At 41.1% G+C, this 25,625-nt stretch overlaps 1 protein-coding gene across 3 annotated transcripts in view; it reads left to right on the top strand.

Moving 5' to 3' along the window:
• The first annotated feature begins 128 nt into the window (after window positions 1-128).
• Window positions 129-25,625, top strand: part of RPAP1 (RNA polymerase II associated protein 1) — a 38,292-nt gene continuing 12,795 nt past the window's right edge. Inside the window, exons 1-16 of one of the 3 annotated variants that reach the window (XM_015631629.3) lie at window positions 129-315; window positions 3,022-3,298; window positions 4,169-4,311; window positions 4,844-4,936; window positions 6,255-6,435; window positions 8,506-8,682; window positions 11,482-11,682; window positions 15,140-15,255; window positions 15,670-15,768; window positions 16,227-16,328; window positions 17,130-17,297; window positions 19,584-19,766; window positions 21,489-21,623; window positions 21,802-21,981; window positions 23,947-24,104; window positions 25,425-25,595. In XM_015631629.3, the coding sequence (XP_015487115.1) occupies window positions 3,109-3,298; window positions 4,169-4,311; window positions 4,844-4,936; window positions 6,255-6,435; window positions 8,506-8,682; window positions 11,482-11,682; window positions 15,140-15,255; window positions 15,670-15,768; window positions 16,227-16,328; window positions 17,130-17,297; window positions 19,584-19,766; window positions 21,489-21,623; window positions 21,802-21,981; window positions 23,947-24,104; window positions 25,425-25,595 (2,297 nt within the window). In that variant the 5' untranslated portion in view covers window positions 129-315; window positions 3,022-3,108. Of the gene's footprint in view, window positions 316-364; window positions 1,162-3,021; window positions 3,299-4,168; window positions 4,312-4,843; window positions 4,937-6,254; window positions 6,436-8,505; window positions 8,733-11,481; window positions 11,683-15,139; window positions 15,256-15,669; window positions 15,769-16,226; window positions 16,329-17,129; window positions 17,298-19,583; window positions 19,767-21,488; window positions 21,624-21,801; window positions 21,982-23,946; window positions 24,105-25,424; window positions 25,596-25,625 lie in introns of those variants that run through there. The other 2 variants (XM_019007083.2, XM_015631630.2) reach the window with 2 other exon arrangements.

Genomic DNA, 25,625 nt, shown 5'->3' with positions numbered 1-25,625 from the left:
CCTGCCGCGGGAACCCCGCGTGTAGCCGGCAGGGTGTAGCCGGCAGGGGCCCAGCACTTCGCCTTTACCCTGGTGTAATGAGGAGCGCGGCTAGGGGCGCCGCGCGGCCCCCGGTGCAGTGGCCGTGCCCGCCGCACAGGGAGATGCTGTGGGATCTGTGCCGCTGTGCGCCTCCCTCTCTCTCCCTGCCCCCCGTCAGAGAGGCCTTTCCAGGCCGAGTCTCCGTCGCCTGTTAAAGACTTGATTCAGAGTCGTTTGTGAAAATCCCTGAGGGCTTGGAACGCGGTGGGAACGGTGGGACGCAGCAGCTTTTCAGTATGTTAATAGCAGCTTGTTTTTAATTTTATTTTGCGCTATTCTGGTTTCTGTTTATTGCAGAGACTCTCGAGACAGGCTGGGACAGCAGCGTTTCTGTCGGCAGGGTGTTGTGTGTGTGCCGACAGGCAGAGTCAGTCACTGAGTCTTGTGTGACCAGCATGAGATGTGGAGCCTCTCTGAGGAGAATTTCTTGAATCTGTTGACTCTTGTGGCTGGAGTTTTTCATTTGGGAGGAGTCTCTCTCCCGTGTCTGCCTTCTCTGTAGCAAGCAAAAGTGTCAAGAAGACTGTTGGCCATTACAGCATTGTGTGCTGAAAGTATTTTTGTGACAGAGCAGAGAATACACATCACCATTTTGCAAAGGAGACAATAATCCTGAGAGAGGCTTTCATTGCCTGCTGATCTCAGGTGGGGAAACTGCATTTTTCCACTGGCTGCTGGGCTGCCCAGGAGAGTCTGAGATTTGACTCTCTGCTTCTCTTTTTAAATTCTTACCACAACTGACAAGGTCTGAAGAAAGAGGTTAATCTGAGGCTCTAATTGTGACAGGACAACCTTGTATTCCTCTTTCACCCAGATCTGATAACTTTATCAAAACAATGCAAAATTTTAGAGTTGAGAATGGGTAAAAAGGCTTTGTCCAGGATTCACAAATGACAGTAGCAGTCACAGATGATTTTTTTGCTTCAACATATACATAATTTCTCTTTTGACTGTGTCTGGTTCATAGATGTTACTGTCTCCCTTTGCATGTTGGACTCTGCTGCTGTGGAAGAAAAATGCACTGTAAAGGCAGATGAACCAGAAGAAATTAAAAAGTCTACCAGTGTTGGATTTTATCAAGTAAGATGATAGTGTGTTCACACAGCAATCACTATGTTGTGGAGTGCAAAGGTGCTCTTAGTCCTTGGACAGCATTTCTGATCCCTCACCTGTGTTCCTAGGACAATATCTCAGTTAGTGCTGGTACTCAGGAGTTGGTTAGTTGTCCTGCATGTTTNAAGAGGGTCCAAGCAAGAGAAGTCTGGCTGTGGGAGCCCGGTTGTGGCAGCAAGCTCCATAAATAAACAGCAAGTAGGTGTGTGCTTATGCTAGGTATACACAAAAAACAGAAGGAGCTGTCTGTGGAGGTTTCAGTTTTTGCTATGCAGTTGCAAGTGGAGTGGGCTGGAAGGGAGCGTTTCTGCATTCTCAGCATCAGTCAGAGCCACAGTGAGATCCCAGGTGTTTTTGTCTTAGTCCCTTCCCTGATAGTAGCAGGGTGCTCCTTCCTGCCTTCCTGCCCTGAAGGGGCCTTTGGTTGATGGTTTTACACCAATGCCTTGCATAAAACCAATAAAGAAATGTAAAACATCCCGACTCCCTTTTTTTATCTTAGAACTAAGAGCATCTCACTTAACCAGCCTTGGTCAAGAATCAGATCCCTGAAAACAGTATAAATATTCCAAGTGTAGGTCATAAATTCTACAGGCAATAACTCTTGTATCTGAGCATCTTTCCTACAAGGTTTCTCCCCACATATTTTACAATCAATTATGGTAATAGTATAAGAGAAACCATGACTTCAGGGCAGTGGCTGTGCCTGCACAATGATTGAACTCTGTTTTTGTCTGAGATTGGGGCAGAGATTTACTTCCATGCTTTGCATTTTCTCATGTATTCTGTCTATCGCTCTGGCAGATAACTGCAGTTTTAAAAATCCAAGTCCACTTTCCTTTCCAGCTTCTCCATAAATCATGCCTGAGTCCTGCTGGGCTTTTAAAAGTGGAAGAAATCAAATATGCACAAACTATTTCAACATACTGAGGGTGGGAGGGTGCCAAGTCTGCAGCATTAGTGCTGATCAGTGACTGGAATTAGCATGAAATGTATTTGCAGTTTGCTTGATGCCTGTAAGAAATGGATTGCTGGTCCCAGGCTCTGGGAATCAGAGGTGGGGAGCAATAGTCAATATTTCCCTGCCTGGTAGATGGGAGGTAGAGTAGTTGCCTTCCTGGTGAGGTGTCATGTGCACAGATTAAAGCAGTCTGTCTAAATCTAACCTTGTTTCTCAACTCCAAAGTGGCCTGGGCAGCAACTGAAGATGCTTGGAAATAGCACAGCTTCTGCCAGTAAGGGGCCAGTGAAAGAGAACGGAAACAGGAGGTCCACATCAGGAAGAAAGACATTTTTCACTTGGGAGATCTGAGTGAGAAGGAGAGCAAACAGAGTCAGGGAGTGTATTGTCCAGATCTGTGTGGACAGTCTCTTGCATCCAAGAGATGCAAGATTAACATCCAGGGATGTTAATGCTGGGATCTGGAAAAGATGGTATGCTGGAGGAGGAGGTTTCTGTGATGCTGTGCCTCAGAGATTCTTGGTTGACGCTGATAATTGAGGAAGTCAAATCTGTTGTCTTGGACAAGATGTTATTCTGACTTTGTAAATCCCAGGCCATGTTGTATGCATTCTGATATTGATGCTCTTTTTGTCTGACTTTTTGCTGACTGGATGCCATTCTGCTCCTAGCTGGCTGATAGACCTCATGCAGGCTTGTTGAGCAGTCTTTTGTTCAGCAATGAAGAACAGCATTTCGTTCCTGTGGGACTCCCATTTAAACGTTTGTGTTTAGGTGATCCTGAAGCAGGGGATCTGTAGTATGTACAGAAACACAAGAGTGGGACAAAAATGAGTTTTCCCTTGCTGTCCCCATCCTATCTCCAGGAAATCCGGTTCTGTTACCAGTTTTCCATGTGTTTGAGTCCTATGTGAAAAGCACGTGTGGCTGGGCTGCAAGAGCAAGACAGCAGGATGTTGTCGAGACCAAAGCCTGGGGAGTCTGAGGCAGACCTGCTGCGCTTCCAGAACCAGTTCCTGGCAGCCAGAGCTTGTCCTGCAGTGAAGATTGTGAAGAAGGCAGACAAGAGGAAAGGGAAGGAAGGGAGCACAGGTGTTGAGAGACCACCTCTACAGGACAGCAAAGATGTGGTCATGTTGGATGGTAAATTCATTTGTTTCTTTGAATTACTAAGATTCTCTGTCTCTCAACCCAACGTTGCTTTTCCCTTGCATTTGTGCCCTTCTTGCAGTATTATTTATTCCTTAGCCTTGGAAATTGGCTTGCCCAGTGTTACTAGCACCCAGTAAAACCACCTTTGGTGCCTTAGTCCACATTTATCGGCTGTCTGTGGTACCTTGCCAGCAAGAGGTGTTTTCTGTAATTTGTACAGTTTGGACACTCACTGCTTATTTTGCCAGCTATCCAGACCCAGTGTCTTTGAGATTTACCTCTCCTAGCAGCTCCAGTTTTCAGCCAGCAGATCTGGCTTGCTTTTGTTTTTTCTGTCAATAGTAGCTGTAACATTTTTGTCATGTGCTTGATCTCAGAAGCACAAGGTACTTTTTAAAATGTTATGCGATGCTTTTTACCAGGTAGAGAAAATATAATGTTGTAGATGGAAAGGAGTTTGTTCATGATCATACAAATCCTTCACTATAAACAGTTTGCAGCAGAAATGTGCTTTTTTATGCCTCAACACAACCTACAAGGACAATATTTGTTTCTGTATAGCTTTGCTTCTTCCCTTAATACTTGCAGTCAGACCTCAGTACCCTTCCCTGCTTATGGAGCTCTTTGAAAAGGTCTTGTGCCAGTACATAAATAGAATCTTCAAATATGTTTCTCTGCACCACACACTTCAAGTTAGAGACAGGGAGCTCTTAATTGTCTTATTGCATCCTTATCTTTATTTCTCATCACAATAATAAAAGATGCTCTTAGGAGGCCTTGGTCTGGTACCTATTGCACAGTTGTTATACAGCAATAACTTGACTGGTTTTTTTTTTTCTTCCTATTGCTTCCCCTCCTCAGGTTTTCCTGATACTCTCCCTACTCTAACTCCAGCTCCTCCAAAAAAGTCCAAAAGTGCTAGTGTCCACTTTGAGGATGAAGATCCAGAGGAAAGATTGGAGAGTCATGATCGACACATTACAGCAGTCTTCAGCAAAATTATTGTATGTCTGTTTTTTGTGTGATTATCTAGTGTTTATTTGAATGCTGTGAACTAAGCAGGGATGAAGGCCTCTGTGGCTGCTTTTTATTTGTACAGTGTAATGAAGGCAGCACTGTAAACCATTTTCATGGAGCACCTTGAAAGGAAAAAGCTCTTTGGGTGTATTTTGGCTCTCAGTTAAATATACATTCAGATCTGCCTTCCATGCCTGACTGCCTACAGGTCACACTGATTGTATGCAGGCATGTGCTGTAGTGTGGATTTGGGTGAGTTTCTGGATTCTGCTGGGGATGTTCTTGCTTTGCACTGGCCTAGGTTTTCCTTTATCTAATTCTCTGAGTGATGTGTGGAGTTTGGCAGCCCATTCTTTTGGAAAAGAGCCTCACTTTGTCTCTAAATAAGCACAAGGTATTCTGAGCCTGATGGTGATGTGAACTGCGGAGCTGAGAGATTCTGAGCCTGCTCTCAGTTAAATGATACAAACATGTCTGGCTGTCACAATGGTTTTACAGAGTTTGAATGTTTTTCTTCAGGAACGAGACACAAGTGCACAAGCAGTGACCATGCCAGTGCCCACAGGAGACCCCTTTCCAAGGACATTTCACCGCTCTGAGATAAAAAGTGAGGTAAGATTAAGAGCAGATGTTTTATGCTACCTTCATTAACAATTAAACTTTCTCCCATTAAAGCCTAATGGTTAGTGGGGCTTGGTAGGTCTCAGAATAACCAACTTGGTATGCTGGAGATTATGAACTAGCTCAACATGTCTGTGACATTGCCACCTCAGTGAAGGAGAAAGTTCTTTTACCAAGCTGCCATCAAGTAGCTACTCCATACCCTCCAGTTAAGTAACATTGGAATCTTCTTGGTTTGTCTTTCTTCAGCTAGGGTGGATCAAATCTGCAATGCTGTAATAGAATTGATCCTGTTCTGCTTGTTTTTCTCTGAGGAGCAATCTCTGTTAATTTGTCCATCAGGTTCTTATCGAAGTTGCACCTGATTTCTCCTGGCATAACATTGAGTATGGTTGCTCAGGTTATCTTTTGCAGCTTTTTTGATTTTGACATAATTTTTTTCTGAGGCTGTAAAACTGGAAGCTGTGGTTGCTATTATCAGTCGTTGCTGTAGTAGCAAGGACTGCTAGCTGAGTGGGAGTCAGATTCTGGGAATTGATATGTGACTGACAGCTGTGGCTGCTTTGAGGAGGTAGCTTATTTTGAAAGACAGCTTTTTTGAAAGGCAAGAGTAATACTTTTTAAACTACCAGTTTTGTTTGCACTGATGCAGAAGTGGACAAAGCAGCTACCAAATGTTCAGACTGCCCTTTCAGCTTCTTCTCTGGACTATGGACGTGCAAGAGATTTTTGCTTAGTCTCCTTTGGATTTCCTGTGCATCCCCTGTGCAAGGCTGTTCAGAGCCATGCCCTTCATTACCTAGGCAAGCAACACAGTAATTTAGCCGGGATTATTTTAGCTCTACTTGCCCACTTCTTACTGTGTAAATCACTTCACCCTGCTGCTCACTAATTACCTTGTAAGAAGCCTGCTCCAAGCATGTGGTGAGCGCAGTGAAGTACAGCCCCATTTATACTCAGAAATCCAAGGATTCAGCTATGCAGGGCTTCCAAACAGCAGGAAAGCTGGAGCTATTGTGTTTGGTGACATTTTAGGTGTATTTTCCTTGCTTGAATTCGCTTTTAATTAATCATTTTCCTTCTCTAGGTGCCAAAAACATCCATGTCTTTGTCTCTCTATCATAGCAGTAAACTGTGTGTTAAGAAAGTCATATGCACAGAAAAGGGCAGGTGACTGCCAGCAGCCTCCCTGTTCGTGTCTCAAACTCTGATCTGAGGGTGTCTTTAGGATCAGGTCTGAACATTTGTTAGTGGCAGGTGTGCAGGGAGACTGGAGAAAAAAGCGGACACGTGGCTTCCCCGTTTGCAGGTGCAGCTGGGATCTGGAAGAAAAAGCATCTTTGCACAGAAGATGGCAGCGAAAAGAGCTGCTGAAAAGGCAGCGACAACTCCCTCTGCTGCCGAGTGCGTGCAAGTAAGATCAGTTGCTCCGGATGCCTTGGATCCTGTGGGATCCGCGGGAGAGCCACCTCTCTTCAGCATCAGGGATGGTAAGTGGAGAAGGTTCTGCTTAGCCAGCCGACCGTATTTACATAGCCTTACTAACCATAATGTCAGCGCACCATATTTTTAAATTAGGGTAGCACTGTTGTCCTCAGTTTAGGAATCTCAAGGTCAGCTGGAATGTCTGTATTGTGGCAATGATTTGAAATGGTCCGAGATGCAAACTAAAAATTCTAAGGAGAAAATTCTGATATGAGTTCTAAAAATTGAGTTATCTTTCTTACTGGTTTCCTTTTTGCTTCACACAGGGAAGTAGATTTATTTTTCCAGGTCCTTGTCCTCCTTTTCCTTTGTTTGTTATATTTGAATTTTTCCTTGTTTTGTCACGCATTTCCACAATTTTAGGAAGAGGGTAGTTCTGTGTCGAACGCATTTGAGACCACTGTGATGTGGGTTCTCACTCCTACTGAAATGTTTGAAAGCTCAGTTTTCCATCACCAGATCTGCTGCCATGAGACTGTGGCTTTGCACCATCAGGAATGCTGTAAGGCAGTGCTGATGAGTCAGTGCCACCTCCAGCAGTTACTTGTCTGACAGCAACGTGACAAGGAAAGATGAAGCTGGTCCAACTGTTAGCAGCATCTCCAGGCTTTTTTTCATTTGTGTTGTCTGGGGCAGTTCAGTTTGCTTAGGACCACTCTGTGTCTGGGTTTTGCCCTGACACCCTCTTTTTCGCATTGAAATAGAGACCAGACATCATTTGAAGATTATCACCATTTGGCTAAGGTTTGTGTCAGCCCTGCCCCATCAGAGAATTGGTAACAGAACTGCCAGGTGTGCTGTGCTGTGTGTGCACAAATCCACCATACAGCTCAATATACTGTGTATACTGCATGTTCTATTACAATTGGACATGTATAATTCTGTCTGAGAAAGCTGAAAAGGAAATAGAGCAGCCTTATAGCTGTCATCCTTTTGAACATGAAGGATTCTAAAATGTAATAGCATGACAGATTACAAAATGGCTTGGCCTCTTCAGTCAGACTGTTGTGGCAGGGTCGCTAGAAGCAAGAGAAGAGGAGGAGCTTATTTTTTTGTAGTACCAACATGCTTGTCCATTGTAACCCTTGGTTTAATTGCTGGTGGTGAGAAGCTTACTGAAACTTTTGCCAGATCACCCTGTCTTATCTCTTTCTGCTCAATATGCAAAACAACTGTGGAAGTGACATCAAATCTTCCTGGTGTTATGTTGAGAGTCATTGCTGCTGTTTGAACAGGGATTTGATGCTTTCAGGGCTGGCTGGTTTAGGGGTATAGGGAGGGTCCAAATCCATGGAGCATGGGAATAAAACATGAGCAGTAAAGTCACAAAGTCAGGTCCTTGTATAGTGGGTTACAGGAGAGCTGGAGGGTCTCACACTGACCAAAGGAGAATGTTACCTGGTGCTATGGTTAAATTAAATGAACATTTAAAATGGATTTAGATCAGGTGATAAAGGGGACTCAGTTTTGTTCAGAATAGGAAGGATGCCCCTTGCTGTAACTTCTAATATTTTTAACCCTTGAAGGTGAGTACAGGACATTGTTAGAAGCAAGCATGCCTGTGTCTGGGAATTGATCCTGTATCACTCTGGAAGCTAGTTTACTTAGTCGAATTTTCTGTCTTACTCAGCAGATATTTACTAGGTCATGGTTCAGCTGACATACAAATGTGGATTCAGGCATTCTTGGGCAGAAAAAGAAGCTAGTATTCACTAGCTTGGAAGAATGCTCTGATGCATCAGTTGTGAATAATGGTCCAATTTACCTTTTTGTGCTCTTGCTTTACATTAAAGAAGCATAATTCCTTTCCCCTGACATCCCTTCTCAAGCTCCCAAAGAAACAATCTGGAAATGAACATCAACATGTTTATTGTGACATGGGATGAAAGCACAAATGTTTTAGTTTTGTTTGAAGTTAAACTGAACTTTTTTACTCCTATTCTAACTTTACTACCAAGGTAAAACAAAAAAACACAAAAGGAGAAATTATGCAAGCCTGTTGATGACAGAATTGAGATTTATTCATGATGCTGTAGACACAGACCACTAACTGCTTTCTCTACTGCTTCTTATAGATAAAGATGGTGACTTTTTGACCTCTCAGCGTCCTTGTCTCATAACGGGAGAGGGTCTTGGAAGCCAAAAGAGTGAGCAAGAGGCTCAAGCTATTCACAAAGAGAACTTGGAGAAGCTGCAGTCCATGTCTGAAGAAGAGATCCTGCAGGAGCAGGCGAAGCTTCTGGCTCAGCTGCGTAGGTGCTTCCCAGGGTCAGCTCTAGAATTGAGGCAATTTATTGAATGTGTAGGTGTCCTGAAGTCTTAGCAAATTCACCAGTCAATGATAGGAACTTGGAATTCCTGCTCATTCCATATGTGGATAATCTTGCTTCCATGTCATGTCAGTAGCTTATGAGTAAGAACTAAGTGTGAAGAAATTTAAGTGTTTATTTTCAGTGAGGATTGGTTTGGCTTAAGTCTTTCTTGTCACCCCCCTGCTGTGGGTTAAGATGATCTGTGCACTTTATTGCCTTGCATTCCAAATATGTGCTTGCACATAAATGTTTAAGGTCCTAAAATGTAATTCTCTGAAGCTGATAAGAAAGCAGTGTCATAGCAATGCTGAGGTGAGAGAGAACCCTTGGTCTTCCCCTCCAAAATACCTAAAACTCAGGCCAGAACTGTCAGTACCCGGATAGGGAGAACATATGGGCATGTGGGAGATTTCACTTCAAACCTATACTTTTAGAGCAGAAAAACTTGCAATTAGCCATGACTTTTTGAAAAACTGTTTTAATGATCAGGCTGTTGGGTATGGGGATATTCTGGCAGGGGTCTGGTCTCTGGTTTGGACCCCTGTCCACAGTGGTGCCCTGGGAATGCCTATCACTGGCAGCTGATGACAAGGTAGAGAACACTGAATGTGGTATGTTAATAAGACTTTGTGTGATTTTGGGGCACTGCAACACTTGTTGGCCTTGATTTGATGAATTTATATGCTCAGGAAGAGCAGATGTACAGATGTAGGTGGCAGACAAGGATTTTTTTAAATTCTTATGATTTTAGGTCCTCTAGCATCAAATTTAGATGTGAGCAACATTTTAGATGCATAAGTCTCTTGTGGGTTCAGCTTAAAGATCATATTAATAATCTTGACTTCATTGCAAACAACATGGGTAACTGAAAAGGTGGCAAAGGAACTACATAAAATAATTGCAGCCAGTTTGTTTAGGTACAGCCTTCATTCAGACACCTGAGTATTTTGTTTGGCTTCATTGCTTGTAACAATGGCATGTGTATGAAAAATTCCCTGATTATGTACTTGCTTCTTGTGATTTGTGATCTTTGCTCCTTGGCCCCACCACTCCGTCCTTTGGGATATTAGTAAAGTGAATACTCAGGGAGTTTAAAAAGGATGGGATGTATTTTAAGTATTTTGGAACAATATTTGCTAAAGCAATGTATTTTTTATATGCAAATAAAATATCTACAATTATAGATTGCAACTGTAGATATTTTAGTCTTTTGAGGTTTTAAAGAAACTGCGAGTAATTTTGGAATTCCTGGAATATCTGTGGGTAGGGAATTATGCTAAACTAAATTGCTGACTTACAAATGGATTTAGAAACTGGACAGACACAGAGCTGTGAATTAAGGAGACTTTTTCTCCATATTCAGGAGTGTGATTGATTTGTGCATGTTAAATGCTGTCCAGTCCTGAATGAACTTCTTAGTTACGAAGCAGATGATACTGCACAGTGTGAAGTATGAGAATGAGTACACAGTTCTGTGCTGGGCAGTCGTTTGTACTGTGCTGGTTTTGTTCATGGACACTCTGGACAGAAGTAGGCTTAGTTTCTGACATACTGTGCACAGATTAACATGTGTGACTTTTTTGTCACAGTGTGAAATGATGAAATAAGGAATACAGTCTTTCCTTGCTATGTACAGTGAAGTGTAAGAAAGTGAGAGCTCTGCTTGCATTCAGAGAAAATAGAAACACTTTAATGAGGCTGGGCTGAATACCCGTTCTTCACCAAGGACAGTTTAAACTGCATCATTGAGGAGAATGTGCAACAATCATGAGTGTGGGATAGATGTTTCAGAGACATGGGAGTCATTTTTGAGATGACTTATCTCAGGTACAGAGCATTTCTCAACTGCCTTTCCTTTGTCCTCCAAAGAATAAATAACCACTGTAGGTGTTATGATCTACTTTATATATCTCTGACACTGCTTACTGGAGTATTCCTGTACCTTGTTGAGGCACAATGCACAATCTCTCACTGTTCACCTCTGGCATAACCCAACACCATCTTCTAGAGAAGAGTATTCAGAGACAGTGCACTCCATCCAAAATTATGTGGCGTATCTGTAGCAGATCTGAAAGTAAATTGATGATCTTAGAGCCATATGAACATAATGTATTCTTCAAAACGTATCTACCTCCCAAATGTTTCTCTTCTAAGCGTGAACAGAATGGCTGTGTCTTTCTTCTGGGTGTTGTCAGACCATAATTGGAATGGGGAGTCAGTTCAGATCAAAGGTCACCTTGTAACATAATATCTGAGCTATGACTTGCAGTTCTGCTGCAATTCAATAAAGATCAGGTAATTATTTTTGAGGTGTCTGTCATGTATTTTTGTAGTGTTCAGATTGGTGCCACTGAGTGGTCCACAGGTAGGAGCCGCAGACCAGAATTCTCTCCACAGTGAATAGTTTTGTTTAGATGTCCCATTCGAGTGGCAGTGGGGGGAAAAGAAGCAATTATCTTTATTTGTAAGCTGGGAAAATAGAATTTTTGTGGTTGCTTTACCCTGAAAGACATTTGTCAGTTCTGTCTCTGGTGTCTCCTCACCAGTCAGTTACTCCCACATTTTATGTGCCTAAGAGGTCATAAAGTGGAGTGCCTCACTTTGAAGAGAAGTGACAGCTGGTAAGAGGAAGAGGACATGTAGAAAAGACTGAAACATAAATAGCAGGAGCTATAGGCAAATGAAGTATTTTGAGACTTTCTGTCACGTCTCTGTCTGTCTCTTTGTCAATACTTGCAGATCCCAGTTTAGTTGCTTTCTTGAAATCACAACGTGGTAACAATGAAGGCCAGAAAAAGGAATTAAAAATGGAACTGAACAGACCGGAGGAGTTTTTGGAATCTCTGCCTGTGGTGCAGCATGGTGTAAGATCATCCATGCAGGAGTCAGATATGGAAGAACATGTAAGGAAGGAAGAAAATACGAAGGTAGAGATCATGGGTAAGAAACAAAGTGCTTGTTGTTAATTTTCTGAACAGAAATATAAGATTTGTATGGTGTTTACATCAATCTACATTGGATTGTTGCGCTACTTTGTAGTGATCCAAATCTGAATTTTATGTGATATTTAAAAAATGAGTATTTTGGGTTCAAAAAAGAACATCTCTAGATGGGCTTCACAGATTAGAAGGGTGGTACACTATGTAATGGAAATGACCTGTTCATTGGGAGGTCTTGCCTTCTGAAATTTTTTCTAAGGCCTCTGAAGGGAAAATGTGTGTTAAACTGGGCATTGTTGCTCTTCTGTTCAGTCATGTGAACAAGGAAACAGAAGAGTGTAGTAGAGAGATTCAGCTGGTGCCTGAATAACTTCTTTTAGCTGGTACTGGTTGAGGACAAGAGAGTGTTGGGTAGGTAAAGTTTAGCAATTTGTTCACAGGATAGCGCAGAGATGGCAATAACTCTCACTCAGGGAAATTGTGCATACATGTCTCAGCATGACACTGCTTCTGATGGCCCCACTCTGTGTCTTGTATCTCAGAAGCCACCCAGGGATTTTCACAGGATAGAGTTACTTTCTTTGTGCTTTGGATGGAGGGGGAAGTATTAAGGTGTAGAATGTCCTGCTTTTTGTGAAGCACTACAGAGCTATTGCCTCTTATGACAGAACCCTTTAATGCTCAATATTTGCCTGTATGAGGAGAAAGTTGCTGTATCTCCAATAGCTAGAGCAACTCCACACATTCTTAAAGCAGAGAAAGGAAGAGTTTTACCTTTAGGTTCCTGCTCTTATTGTTGCTTTCCTCACTGCATTTTTTCTTTAGCAATTTCTTTTTCTCTGTTGTGATTTTTAAGCTTCTGTTGTAATTTTCTCCACATTTTTGTTCCTAACATACTTGTCTCACAATTTCATGTCAATTTTTGCCTTTCTCCATCTCCTGATCCTCTCTTCTAATGCATCCTTTGTGTTCCATTGTAACCTGGAGACTGATTAAAGAAGTCTCTGAATCACTTTGGGATTTCAACTTGATGTTTGCAAGAGATAGCAAGCATTTACCAGTTTATCGCTGAGAGGGATGAGTCTGTCAGTGTATATATGTGTGTACATGTGCAGGAGAAGTAAAGTTCAGCCTCTTTTTGAGGAAGACACTTCACTGAACAGTCCTTTTGCAGTTTTTCCCCAAGTTTTACTTTTCCACAAATCCGTCTTAATCAGAGGGACTATTTTTAGTTCTTTTTAGTCCCAGAAAACAACTGAGTGTACAAGTAGCACCAGGTCAAGTGACATCTTTTCATCTCCTGGGAGCAATAGAAGTGTGTTGTTCAGCTTGTAATGGTAATAATAGTAATGCTCTTGGGAATAAATCAGTGTTTAAAACATTGCGTGCTGACATCTTTTGCATTCTATAGAAGACAGCAAAGAAGAAAAGATGAATTTTCCCAGGATATTTGAAACAGCAAAGAAAAGGTGAACTGAAACACAGTTAAAAAAGCAAGGGAAGCTTTTCTGTTACCTTAGTTTGTGCCTGCAGCCCATCTTGGCCAAAAGGAGATCTAAAAATTAATTTGACATTAGCACTTACTGTTGGAATTTTAGCATCTGTTTATACTCAGAAGTAAAGGCAGAAGTAAAGAAGTGAATAGCCCAGCAGAAATGGTCGTGCTGAATTTCCGGTGAGGAGACAAAGCAGTAAGATTGCTCAAAAGTCAAACCTGCCTCTCTAATGACATAAAAGGCTACTGTTTATTAGAAACAAGATGGTGAAACCTTTATCCAGCAACTTGTAACCTTATCAAATGGAAAAGTTAATTCTGTCACTGAGAGAAAATGAGAAGCAAAGCAAAAAGTGAAGAGGTTGAGTGGTAGCCTTTAATGTAACCCAGGTCTGAAAAAGTTCAGTGCGAATGTTGTGTTCACACTGCCAGCCTGTGCTTCTGTAAAAGGATTTCTCAGTACCAGTCTGCTGATACCTTGAAATATATATCCATCTTTTCTTGTTGACACCATCATTGTACTAAGGGCTGCTAATAACATGCTTAATCTTTTTCAAAGAATGATTAGCTCAACCCTGTCAATTTGGTGATTAATAGAGAAAACATTTTGTTAAATTACAAATGTCCATATATTTTGTTTTTCTACTGATTTTATTTCCTCTCATGTTGCATCTACCACCCACAAACATTCTACTTGCGTACATTTCAGATGCTTTTTCCTTCCTTCAATTAAAATACATGCTGAGCCTTTGGCTGAAATTCTGCAGAACAGCTTTCTGGCTGAGTGAGATAACTCTGTGCTTGGTTCCTTGCCTGATTCAGTACCACATTGATCATAAGGGTGAAGCTTCTTTCTGGAGAGGATGAGTGCCCTTCTTGAAAGTTTATCTGCTAATTAGAAGAAAGTAAAAGGTTAGGTTTCAGGCCAGTTATCAGCAGGAAAAGATCTGATGAAAGAAGAGCATCTCAGTGGGACTTGTTCCTTGCAAGAGAAGACCAGAGTACCAGGATTAATAGCTGCAATGCAGATGAGTTCTGGGCTGCTCCAGCAGGAGTGATGCAAATGCTTTCCATGCCCTTAGACTGCCTGTTACCGTCCTTGCATGTGCTTTCTTTTGAGATAGCAAAGATTTCTTAGCTCATATCGTTCTAGTTTGGGGTAGTATCCTAGTAGCAAAGCTTTAACTTTCCTGGTTATATCTCTGGTCTCTTACCTTGTAGGATTCTTCCACATGCTGATGTGTCTCTTTCCTAGGGCAACTCTTGTGATGTGAGGCACAAATGTCTTGTTTCTCAAATTCTTGCAGTCAAAACTCTTTTTAAAATTAAATTAGTAATTCCTTCGTTTAGTACTTGCACCTTTGAAATTCTTGTTCAACTGTCCAGTTTCCCCACTGAGCTGTCTCTGGAAAGCTGTGCAAATTTTTAGCTGTTTTGATATTTTCTTCCCAAGCTGATCTCCTCAAGCCTTTAGGGAGGGATACTGATGCAACCAAATGCACAAATATTGTGCCGCCTTCAGCGTATGAAGGCTAAAATCTTACTGGGTTACAATAATTTGCTGGGACTCTTATGTTAATACTTTTCAATTTCATGTTCCCCCTAACACTCTCTCCTTGGATGCTGTTAGTTTGCTTTCTTAAAAGTAAAGCCGATAATGTTTTTTCTGCACTGGTTCTGATAATTTTGCCTTACTTCTGTTCAACTTCTCCTAAATTAGCCTTGTCTGAATTTCATTACAGTGCTGTTTACTTCCTCTTCTTGCTCTCACAAAAGATGAAAATAGCTTTAAACCTTTGAGGTTTATGCATCAGACAACAGTCAGTTTGAAAATTGTTTTTATTTTACATAATTTTATATTTGATACAGTCTTTAAGCCAAGTAGCTTGGCAAAGAAAGAACAGTATTTCCTTCATAGCTGCCCTGGAAGGTAAGATTGACATTTCTTTCTCTCCACACAAAGATGATGATCTACCTGTGAAGCCCAGGAAGGAGTGGATTCACATGGACAACATAGAGTTTGAGAAGCTGGAATGGATGAAAGATTTGCCCTCACCTCGACAGAGGAAAACCAAAAAGGTTTGAAAGCAGAAACTGATGCTTTGCATGTTTGTGTCTGTATAATGCTTCTCAGCAGTAACAGTTTTGAAGGCTTCAAAAACAAGTCCTCTGGCTACTCAATCTGTGGGACTTCATCAGGTTAAAAGATTCCCCATTTCTTTTGACAGGATGGGATGGTACAGGATCAGTTCAGTCTGTAGCACTCAAGAGAGCTAGGAAGTGAGAGTCTAGCCATTGTAATCTGGGATAAAACAGGTGTAAAACTGAGAAAAAAAGAAAGATAGGAGTATTTTTTTTTTTAGGAGTTTGAGGCCTGAGGAGTTTTTGAACTGTCATCTTCCAGCAGGTGATGTAAAAAGTGTTACTTTAAGGGATGAATTGAGTGGACAGCAATAAAAATAATAGTTTTCTCCCTCCACCCTTTTGCTCTAGGGGATGCAAGCTCGATTCAGTTTAAAAGGAGAATTGATTCCTGCAGATGCTGATTTGCCAACACATCTAGGCTTGCACCACCATGGAGAAGAGGCAGAGGTAGGTGGGTGTAATATAATAGAAAAAGTACATACATTTCTTTTTCCTGTGTTTGATTTGGTAGGTTCTTTTTGTGTCAAGCTTTTTAGTGACCGAAAAACCCTTTAAAAAGTGCAGTAATTTTTCTTTAGAAACAAACTCCTGAAGACAAGTTGTGTCTGCATGCACGAACTCCCTTACTTCCTGAAAACTGTTGGTACTTTTTCTCTTTAATGCTGTTAACTTTCTGTGGTGTTGGAAAAAGGTGCACATGCTTCCTTTGCATAAGAAGATAAATTTTCTCCCGTGCCATCTAAGATTTGAAGCATCTGCAGTTGCCACAAAGTGGCAAATAACATTGGCTTGCAATTTATTTTGTTACACAGTATGTTACAGGTAATCTTATTTTCAGGGGCCTGTTTTCAGCCATAGCTGAGGGTGTTTTTGGTTTGTTTGTTTTCTTTCCCCCTGCTATTTAGAGAGCTGGTTATTCTTTGCAAGAGCTCTTTCATCTGTCTCGCAGCCAAGTGACACAGCAGAGGACACTGGCTCTACAGGTATTAGGTCGTATTGTTCAAAGGGTAAGTCACTCTATGGAATTTCTCCCCATAATTCAAGTTTCTGGTGCATCAGGGCCCAGATTCTCTTGTAGTAGTTTGTTTTCTGCTGTTCAGTGAAGATGAGCAAAGTCACCAGCAGGGCATTCTGTTCCACTGAGGATCCTTACTGTTAGATAAGTGTTAGAATATAACAAACTGAGATTTCTCTGGATGGTTGTTGAGTATTATTCTTTCAACAGGTTATTTCAAGTGCTGCTCAGCGGCAGTGGTGCAGTTTCAGTTCTCATTAATTTGGATGCAAGTTGATTTTTTTTTAATGTTACTTTTGTGACAAACCTATTCTTGGCATTGACCCTTTCACTCCTGTTGTCTGAGCCAGCTTCATGATGTGCATTTTCTGTAGGAGGTGAGAAAGAGCTAAGCCTACTCACAGAGCAATGTGCCAAGAGGAGAAAGCAAAATGAATACTTCTGTGCACATTTCCACCTAACTTTTGGGGGAAGTGCTAACATTCCCCCTAACTGAACAGAGAAGAAGAAATACGGTGGTTTTGTGAAGGGTGATGGGGCAGAACAAGATGAAATCCAAAAAGGAGTGCAGACTTTAGAAAGAAGGTTTTCTTGCACTAAGGAACTGTAGTTGTGTTCTTCTGTAGAATGAATGGAGGATAAAATAAAGGAAGAATAACCTCCACACAGTTTAGTAGCTTTACAGTAGAAGTGGAAAGAGGCAAAGATGCAAAATGTTGAGATGTGACAGCCCAGAGATATATCCAACTGAGGTGAGACAGCCTTAACCCTGGCTCTGTCTGACACTTTCCAGGCCAGGGCTGGAGAGTTTGCTTCCACATTGAAGGGCAGCATTCTGCGGCTGCTGCTTGATGCTGGCTTTCTCTTCTTGCTGCGCTTCTCGCTGGATGATGCAGTGGAAAATGTCATGGCAGCATCTGTTGGTGCTCTGCGGGCTCTGCTGGTGTCACTTGATGATGAGGTAAGATAATCATTCTGGGCCTGGGTTTGATTTCATGCTGAGCTGCTTACAGGGATCAGAATGAGAAGACATGGTAAGTAGCTTGAACAAAGGTTTACTGGATTTATTAGCTTAATGGTGAATACAATGTCATTGCTGTGCTTTGAGAGACAATGGAGTGTGTTATCCCTGTTTGAGAGATTGAGGTACCTTTTTATCCTCTTGTTTGAATTAGCTCTGTCCTGTGATTAAATTCAGTTCATACTCCCGAGTTTCTTCTTTTGATACCTTTGCAATCTAGATCAGGCCACTACTAATGTAGAATTTATTTTTTTAATCTATCCTCGTATGTTTTTTTTCTTATTTCATGGTTTTTCTGCTTCTTAACAGATTAAATATTCTCCATGCTTTCCCTTATGCCTCATAATAATGCCGTTTTCTTTTTCTCTCATTGTCCATTTTCTGCTGTTCCCATGTGTTTTTGTAACACTGACACATGCCTAATTTTGCCTGTTCATGTGTTTATATTCTCATTGGTGCATTTTCACCTGTTAGAAGGTTGAGACTTTCTGGATTTTTAGGACTACTAGTCAGCCTAGAGCAGCCAAATTATGATGTACTCCTGGTTGGGCAGAAGCAGTCAGTTTTAGGCAGAGCATGCTGTAGACTGTGTTACAAGTTCCTTCCTTGAGAGCTGCTTTTCTGTTTGACTGCAAAGGGCCTGGTGATAGAAGAAATGGATTATAAATCCCCTGCAACTTCTACCAGGCCTGTAGAGCTATCCCTAGTGGGAGGCAAGAAAAATGAAGGAGTAGGTAGATTTCTCCACATTTTGCTACTTTTCTATCCATGAACCTAATGGAGTTCTGCTAGATGAGTCCTGCCCACCCATTGTAGGTAATTAGTACTGTGAATCAGCTTCTTAATGTACTTTTTCTCTCTTCTGGTGTTACTCTGCTTTATAAAGTCTGCAGTGCTCTGATTTTTCAGATGGAAGCTTATGGTGTGATGTCTTGTGTAAGCAGGGATTGCTGACTTTTGCTGCCAGAAGCAGCACAGTGAGTGCTGTGTCAGTATATTTTCTCACCCAAAGAGTTCTTCCTAGTGTATCATGTTACTGAATTTCAGAAGTTGTCTGAGAAAGGGACAGGGTTGGAAGCCTGGCCTGCTCCAGGATTTGTGGGACAAATAGGATTTATCCACACTATAAACACAGAAGATCAGCATCCATAAAAATCATGCTGTCTCAAGGTTTTGTTCATCCTTCAATGGCTATGGGAAGGAAGCAACTTTCTTTTTGTTTTCTTTGGTGACCCAGCTACTTTGTCTTAATGCTTTTCATTCAGTTGGTGGAATAGTCCCAAACTCTGTATTCCAGATGGACTCGTGGCTTCATCCCCTCAAGTCAGGCCTCTCCTGACCATGCCATTCACTGACCATCTTTAGTTCATATTGCATTGGTTTGTTTTTTTTAATGTCTGATAATAGCTTGTGCTTCCTTGGTACTTGGCAGTTGAAATCTACTACTACTTTTCTGACTAATGTGATGTTTGTTTCTGGTTGTGGGTGCAGGAAATAGAAAATTATAGCAGTTATTAAGCAGTACAAGCATTTGATTTGGCTGTCTTTCATATTCTAAAACATTTTGGGGGAAGTAGGTCTGTTATGGGAGCAATCCTCTCTCTGAAGAATTGAAGCTATTACCCTAGTTAAGCTATTACCCTAAAACTTGAGAGTACTTGACACTGTCATCAGCTGTGAACAAAAAAAGAGGTTGTTCTATTTGCTTAAGCTGAGGGATGTTCAAACAAAAGTGAAGCAAGCATGAACAAATAGATTAAGCAGTCTTTATTTTATCTTATCAATTTTTTCATGATCTTTCTGTGTTATTTGTGACCTAAGTTCCACACAGATCCAAAAATAGGAGGCCAATAAATACCAAATTTCCATTTAATGCCTAGAGCCTTGGTGGTTGTTTTATTTATGTATTTACTTATTTATAATCCTATTTTTTTTCCAGTTAAACTAAATTTCTGCTAGCTGGATAGTCAATTTAATTCACATCACAGTAATGTGATGTGAATGGTTTTTAATGATTTTTCTAAGTCTGTGTGTTTGTCAGGCCAAAATAATTTCCCTGAAAAAGCTTGTTTAGTACAGCTTTTATTGTCTTCACGTTTTCTTGGGATTGTATAGGAATCAGTAAAGCATTCTGTATTCAAAAGCATCCTCAAAAAGTTTATGTCTTAGTCTTTTTGTCTTTCTTTATGAGAATTTTATTCCTATATGCTTTAATACTCCTTACAGAATTATCTCGACTGGACTTTCTCATGGTACCAAGGAATGGCTGCATTCCCCTTTGTCCCTAACAATGAGGAGGAAGAAGAAGAGGAAGAGGAAGAGTTAAATGGAACAGAGAAATCTCAGGATAAAAAATTAAAGGATGAAAACAAGCCAGACCCAGATGTGGCCCGATATGATGTTGTAAAGGTAAGCACTGAGTTAGACCCAGAATCTTTTTAGGAAAATAGGCTCAGCACAGTGCTTTGTGTGCTGTTGAAACATCCATCCTCCTGTGCATGCTGGACAAGAACATTTTGAACAAGAATTAGAATTCTTTCCGCTGTTGGTTGTTGTGCTTCTGTCATATATTACCAGGAGGATAATTTTATTGGTCTCTAAAGATGTTGAGACTTGATTTGTGTGATTTCAGTATCATTAATATCTCTTAACTTCCTCTAGGGAATTCAACAACAAACACACTGATGACCTGATAAGACTTCCAGAAAAACTGCATACAGACATGACTTTGTGGCTCACTTACTTGAATGAAAAATGAATAGATTCCAGCCATTACTAAAATGTGTATATGCACTTTTTAAAAGTTAAACAATATTACAGCTAGATAGTTCAGAACTAGTAGTAGATTTGTAAAGTGATACTCTTTTTTTATTTGACATAAGGTGGCTATTTACTGTTTCCCCAAATGTCATGTTTGCATTTCTCAGATTAAGGGTTTTACAGTGTTCAGAAGAAATTCCTTCCACATTTTAAATCTAATCCTATCTATTTAGATATGAGATCTAAAAATAGGAAACTTTGTTATCTCTAATTCAGCCTTGGTAGAGGCAGTGCACCCCTCTTGCCTGCTGCAATCCTTAAAACCTGTGATCACATCACTTAATCCTTGAGCTTGTGTTTGAACAGCACTTGGTCTAAAAGCATCATTGGGTGACTGAATTACTGTGCTTGGGCATTTGGGTCTTGTTTAGAGGCTTCATGATTGCAGACGTGTTCTGCTAGATGTGTGGCACTGCTTAAAAATCATAACAAAAGAATGATAGCTAGACAGGAGATCAGTTTGTGATTCTGTAAACTGTGTTCAGCATAATTCAGCTTGTTCTGAGTGGCCTGAACTCAGAAGTTATTTGGGATAAAATTCCCCTCTGTTCCCATTGTTGTGCAGTTCCATTTCACACTTGCTTATTGGCTCTTATGACCCAGTTGTTCCACACAGTTGGAAAAGGAGTATTTAAACTAGCTGCTGAACTTGGTCAGACCTAGAACTACAACTTGCTTGGCTGCAAGTTTTTAAAAGTATCAGTAATATGAACTCAGGTATTACATATTTGCCTTTTCCCAGAACCAGGAATGCATCACACTGTCATGTAAATTGATGATTTGTTTCCTGGCACCACCACTGATCATAAAAAAAAATATATCACATCATTCCTATGGATCTCTTTTCTTACTGCAAAATAGGAACTTATGTCTTTTTTTTGTTTTTGTCAACTTTCTCTGACATGACAGGTACTCTCAGACAGAGTGCTGCATTAGCTGGAGGTGGTGTCTAGCCAAAATTATTCAAGGACTACGAGAACCTTCTTCACCAGCAGTAGATTTTAACAGTCTTTTACAGGGAAGGTTATTTCCCTTTTAGAGTTTTATACTCTGGAAAACACAAGTACCCAAACCCCTTCAGTGTTCTCATTCAGAACAGAACTAAAGTTGTTTCTGCTCTGTTCAGATAACTCTTGCTCATTTGCCAACATACTTGCAAATACACAGAACTTACTTGTTTCATGACTGCTAACTTTAAAAGAGCCTCTGAAGAAGATGTAATCTCCTTTTGTCTTCTGGCAACTGAAGTACATAGAAAACTTGTTTATACCCTAACAGCTTTTTTTTTTTATCATTTTTGACATTTTTCAGGGACTTTTGAAGACAAGGATCCAGCACCGGCTGAGGTACATCTTAGAGGTGGTACGACCCGTTCCAACAGTAGTCCTGGATGTACTGCACATCCTCACCCATATAGCAAGGCACTCCTCTGAAGCGTGCAGCCAGGTAAATTCCCACTGTTTAGGAGCTTGGGAACAGCAGAGGAAGGTTTGGAAAGGGGAAGAAAGACCAGATGGAGTTAATGGCAAGGAGATCAGACAAACTTGTCTGTTCTACATGTCTTCTGCTTGTCTGCATGACTGCATACCTTTAGTTATTTGTGCTCCCTGCTGTTTCTCTGCAGCTGCTTGACTGTCCTCGACTGATTGAGACCATTGTCAGGGAATTTCTCCCTACTCAGTGGGATCCCAAAGTGGCCGAACCAGGGTTTTTACTGACCAGTCTCCATGGAGTTGCTTGTGCCAGTGCTATGAAGTTCATCAGGGTGTTGGCATCTGGAGGCCGAAATGCAACAGCCAGGCTGGTGAGTGGTTCCTAGAAGAGCTTTTCTGATTGCAAAGGCCTTTGTTCTCTATGCCTTACTTTCTAAATAAAGAGAGAAAGCTAAATGGAGGTGACTGTGAGCTGAAGCTGAGGAAACCAGGATGAGGAAGGTGTATTAGTGTGTTTTGAAGGAATTGTTGACAGCATCATAATGATGCTTTTCCTGCATAATGGTAGATAAGCTGTCTCAGGCTTTACTATGCTTTTTTATGGTTTGTGTAGTCCACTCATGTGAAAGTCACAGAGCCCAGCAGGGTGATACTGACCAGGAGCAGAGCATGCACTGATGTTTCATCCCATGTTTCAGGGATAAGTAGCATAAGACTGTATAAACCAGAAGCATAATCACTATCTTTGTGTTCTACAGCCCTGGTTGAACTTTTCTGCCATTACTTTGTCTTAATAACTGTGATAATTCATCAGTGTTTTCAACTCCTCTTAACTTTTAGACAGGTTTTTCACTTCAGAGATAATTGCATTCCCTCATATAGGTTGTCATGCTGGTGCTATAAATGCTGAAATCTACCAAGAGCAGCACCCATTACAGTGTAAAGAGCATTACTTAGGCTTTTTGGTTTGCTATTGTTAACAGCACCTAACAAATTGCTACCCAGGAAATTGCTACTGTCAACAGAACACGTCTGTGCTGTAAAATATAGAGAACAATGGTGGATAGTGGGATATTTAAAGATTGTATGTGGTACTAGGAACATAGCAGGGTAAAATTCAGATATTTTTGTACTTCAGGCTTTGTGAAGTCCAGGTATTTCAAGGCATGCAAAAATTGCTTAGAAGGTTCCTGACACTCAGGCTTTGCTGCTTGTACACTCTCATATGTTCTGTTACATGCGTTTAAATGTGGAAGTGGAAGATAATAAAAAACTAAATTAAAACCATCAATGTAGGAATTTATTTTAGCTAACAACAAAGTTCTTCCATCTTCCTCCTGGAAGTAAATTTGACTTTGTTCTCTGTTCTGTAGGAGAGGTGTCAGAATTTATAGTTTTGACTCATCAGCTCCTTTGCTTTTTTGCTGGTGTGCATTGATTTCCCTACAAGATGTCTCTAAAGCATTTGAAATTTAAATTACCTATAATATGTCCTTGTGCTGTGAAAAAGACATTGTTGCCTCATTTGTTTAGACAGAGCACATAGAAGCTTTTGTATGTGTGGGAGAAGGAAAGAGAAGCTCTTTTTTATGGTTAAGTAAAAATACCCAGATGTAGGGGAGGATAAAAATTATTTCTAGAGAACTGAAAATGAGTCATGTCATGCTTAATTCAATACCAAAATAACCTCAGAACATTTCCAAGGCATCAGAATTCTATAACCTTATGAAAGTAATAGGCAGGAGGTACCCTTTGCATAAAATAAACACTGAATTATAGAAAGACTTAGGTTGTAGAACCTCTGAAACACATCTAGTGTGACCTCCTTGAAAGAATGTCAGCATCAGTTCAGTACTTTTGTGGACATCTTTTTTCACAAAATGTGTCTTTACATGTAAGCTTGACTAAGAGAGTTGTATTTATGACTATTTAAAGAAGGATAATTATGTATTTTTTTTAAAAAAATCAGTTAAATGCTGCAGAGAGCGTCCAACACAGGTGTGTGCGTGGGGCAGACAAACCTCAATGAGAAATTATTTAGGTGTAGTTGGTTTGTGTTAGGAATGGATTAGGTACCCCCTGGCATCCCTTCCATGAATACTTGTCTCTTAATAGCCATTGACCATTTAGCAATCCTTTGTAGTCTGCTCCTTAAGATTGCACAAAATAAAAGCAGATTTGAGCAGTGCAAGAAAAGTTCAGAATGAGCTGAATTGAAATCTGCAGCTCTTTGTGTGTGTCAGAGCAACAGGGTAATGATGCGTGCAGCCAATGCCCCTTATCCCTTTGTCTTTTTTGTTCTTCATCCTTTTCTTCATCCTTGGCTTGTTTTACAGCTTAACAAATTTGAAATGAAGAGTCGGTTAAGTCGCTTTATCGCTGAAGACCCTCTGGATCTGCCCCTTCCGAAGGAGGAGGCCGTGAGGCTGAGCACCGAAGCCTTCCGGCTGTGGGCTGTGGCTGCTGGCTACGGGCAGGCCTGCGACCTCTACAGGTACAGCTCGGGGCTGGAGACTTGGGGTGCAGGGCTCAGCACAGGCACAGACACTCTGCTCCAAAGGGGCAAACAGAGGGCTCTCCAGGCTCAGTCTCTATTCCCTTCAGCATGTCCCACTTCACTTTCTCTTGCCTCCTGCAGTGAAACTCAGTTTCTAAGGGTATTCATGCTGTATATTGCCTTTTTCTGGTTGTTCACTGTCTCCTGTGTTTAAGCACTGCTATTTTGTTGTTTCTCCTTTACAGTGGGAGAACCCTGTAGCTTTTTAGGGCTGCATCTTTTTCCCCTTGAAGGGCTGAATAATCTGTGCTTGTATGACATCAAAACACGTGGTTTTCAGCACACCCAGGACTGAATCTGCTTGACCTAGGGGCAGTCTGTGGGCAGCAGTCACCACACTGAGTGGGGCAGACTAGTGCAGACAAACTGCACGATGCATCGACTTCCAGGTCAGGACAAGTTTTTGCTGCCAAGGTCTGCACCTACCCTGCTGCCTACTGCACCTACCAAGGACTGACCTACCTCAAGCATTAAATCTTCCTGTTACTGCATTGAATTGGAAGAAGAGAGATGGGCTATGGACTTGCTCTGAAGTGGGTAAAAGGGAGGCCAGAATTGAGTTTCAGAAGGGAGATTCTCATCCGCAGCAGCGTTTTGTGTTCTTTGGCACAATCTGATGTATGATGAGTAAAAACGGTATATACTATTTTAGCACTGTAAATAATGGTGAGGAAACAAACAGCAGAAGATTCCTTAAAGTCGCAAGACTGTAACTGTGTCTGAGAATCTGAGAACTATTCCTCAGCAAGAATAAAATCAAAGTAGTTTTTTCAAGAGATAATCAGGGTGCTTGGAGTCAGAGTATTAGGTAGGTCCCATTCAGATCAAATTGGAATAGCCATAGTCTTCCTTTGTCATCTTTTTTTTAATGTCAGTTTATTGTTGTTATTGTGGTGGTGGTGATGGTTCTCATAATCACATTTTAGCAATCTTTATAAATAAATTATTTGAGAGTGTTGAAGAAGATAAAGCCAGATTCTTCCAGTGGAAAGCAAAGAGCCAATCTGAAACACAGGAAATTCCACTGAAGTGTTTTTACTGTAATCTTTACTAACTTTACTGTAAAGGTGATCAAACGCTGGAGCATTGTTGCACAGCAAGATATTGAACTCTCCATTCTTCAAGATATTCAAAATCTGACTGGACATATCCCTGTGCAGTTTTGCTCTTGCTGGCCTGTATTGAACAGGGAGTTGAAGTACAAATGATGTCCAGAGACCCTTTCTAATCACATCTGTTCTGTAATTCATACTACAGTGATCTCTACCCTGTGCTGGTGAGGATACTGCAGTCCCTGCCCGAGTTGCTCAGCAGGAAGAGCCCTGTGGTTGAGTTGTCTGTGCAGCGAGCTGCAGCAGTGGTTACTCTGTTGACACATGTGACACAAACAGCAGGATACACAGCAGAGCTGCAGGCCAAGTTGAGCAGGTAGGCTAAGTCACCATTCTGTGCATGTCA

This window comes from Parus major, chromosome 5 (genome assembly GCF_001522545.3).
Source record: "Parus major isolate Abel chromosome 5, Parus_major1.1, whole genome shotgun sequence".
Taxonomy (NCBI): domain Eukaryota; kingdom Metazoa; phylum Chordata; class Aves; order Passeriformes; family Paridae; genus Parus; species Parus major.
This window is presented reverse-complemented; position numbering and strand designations above follow the sequence as displayed.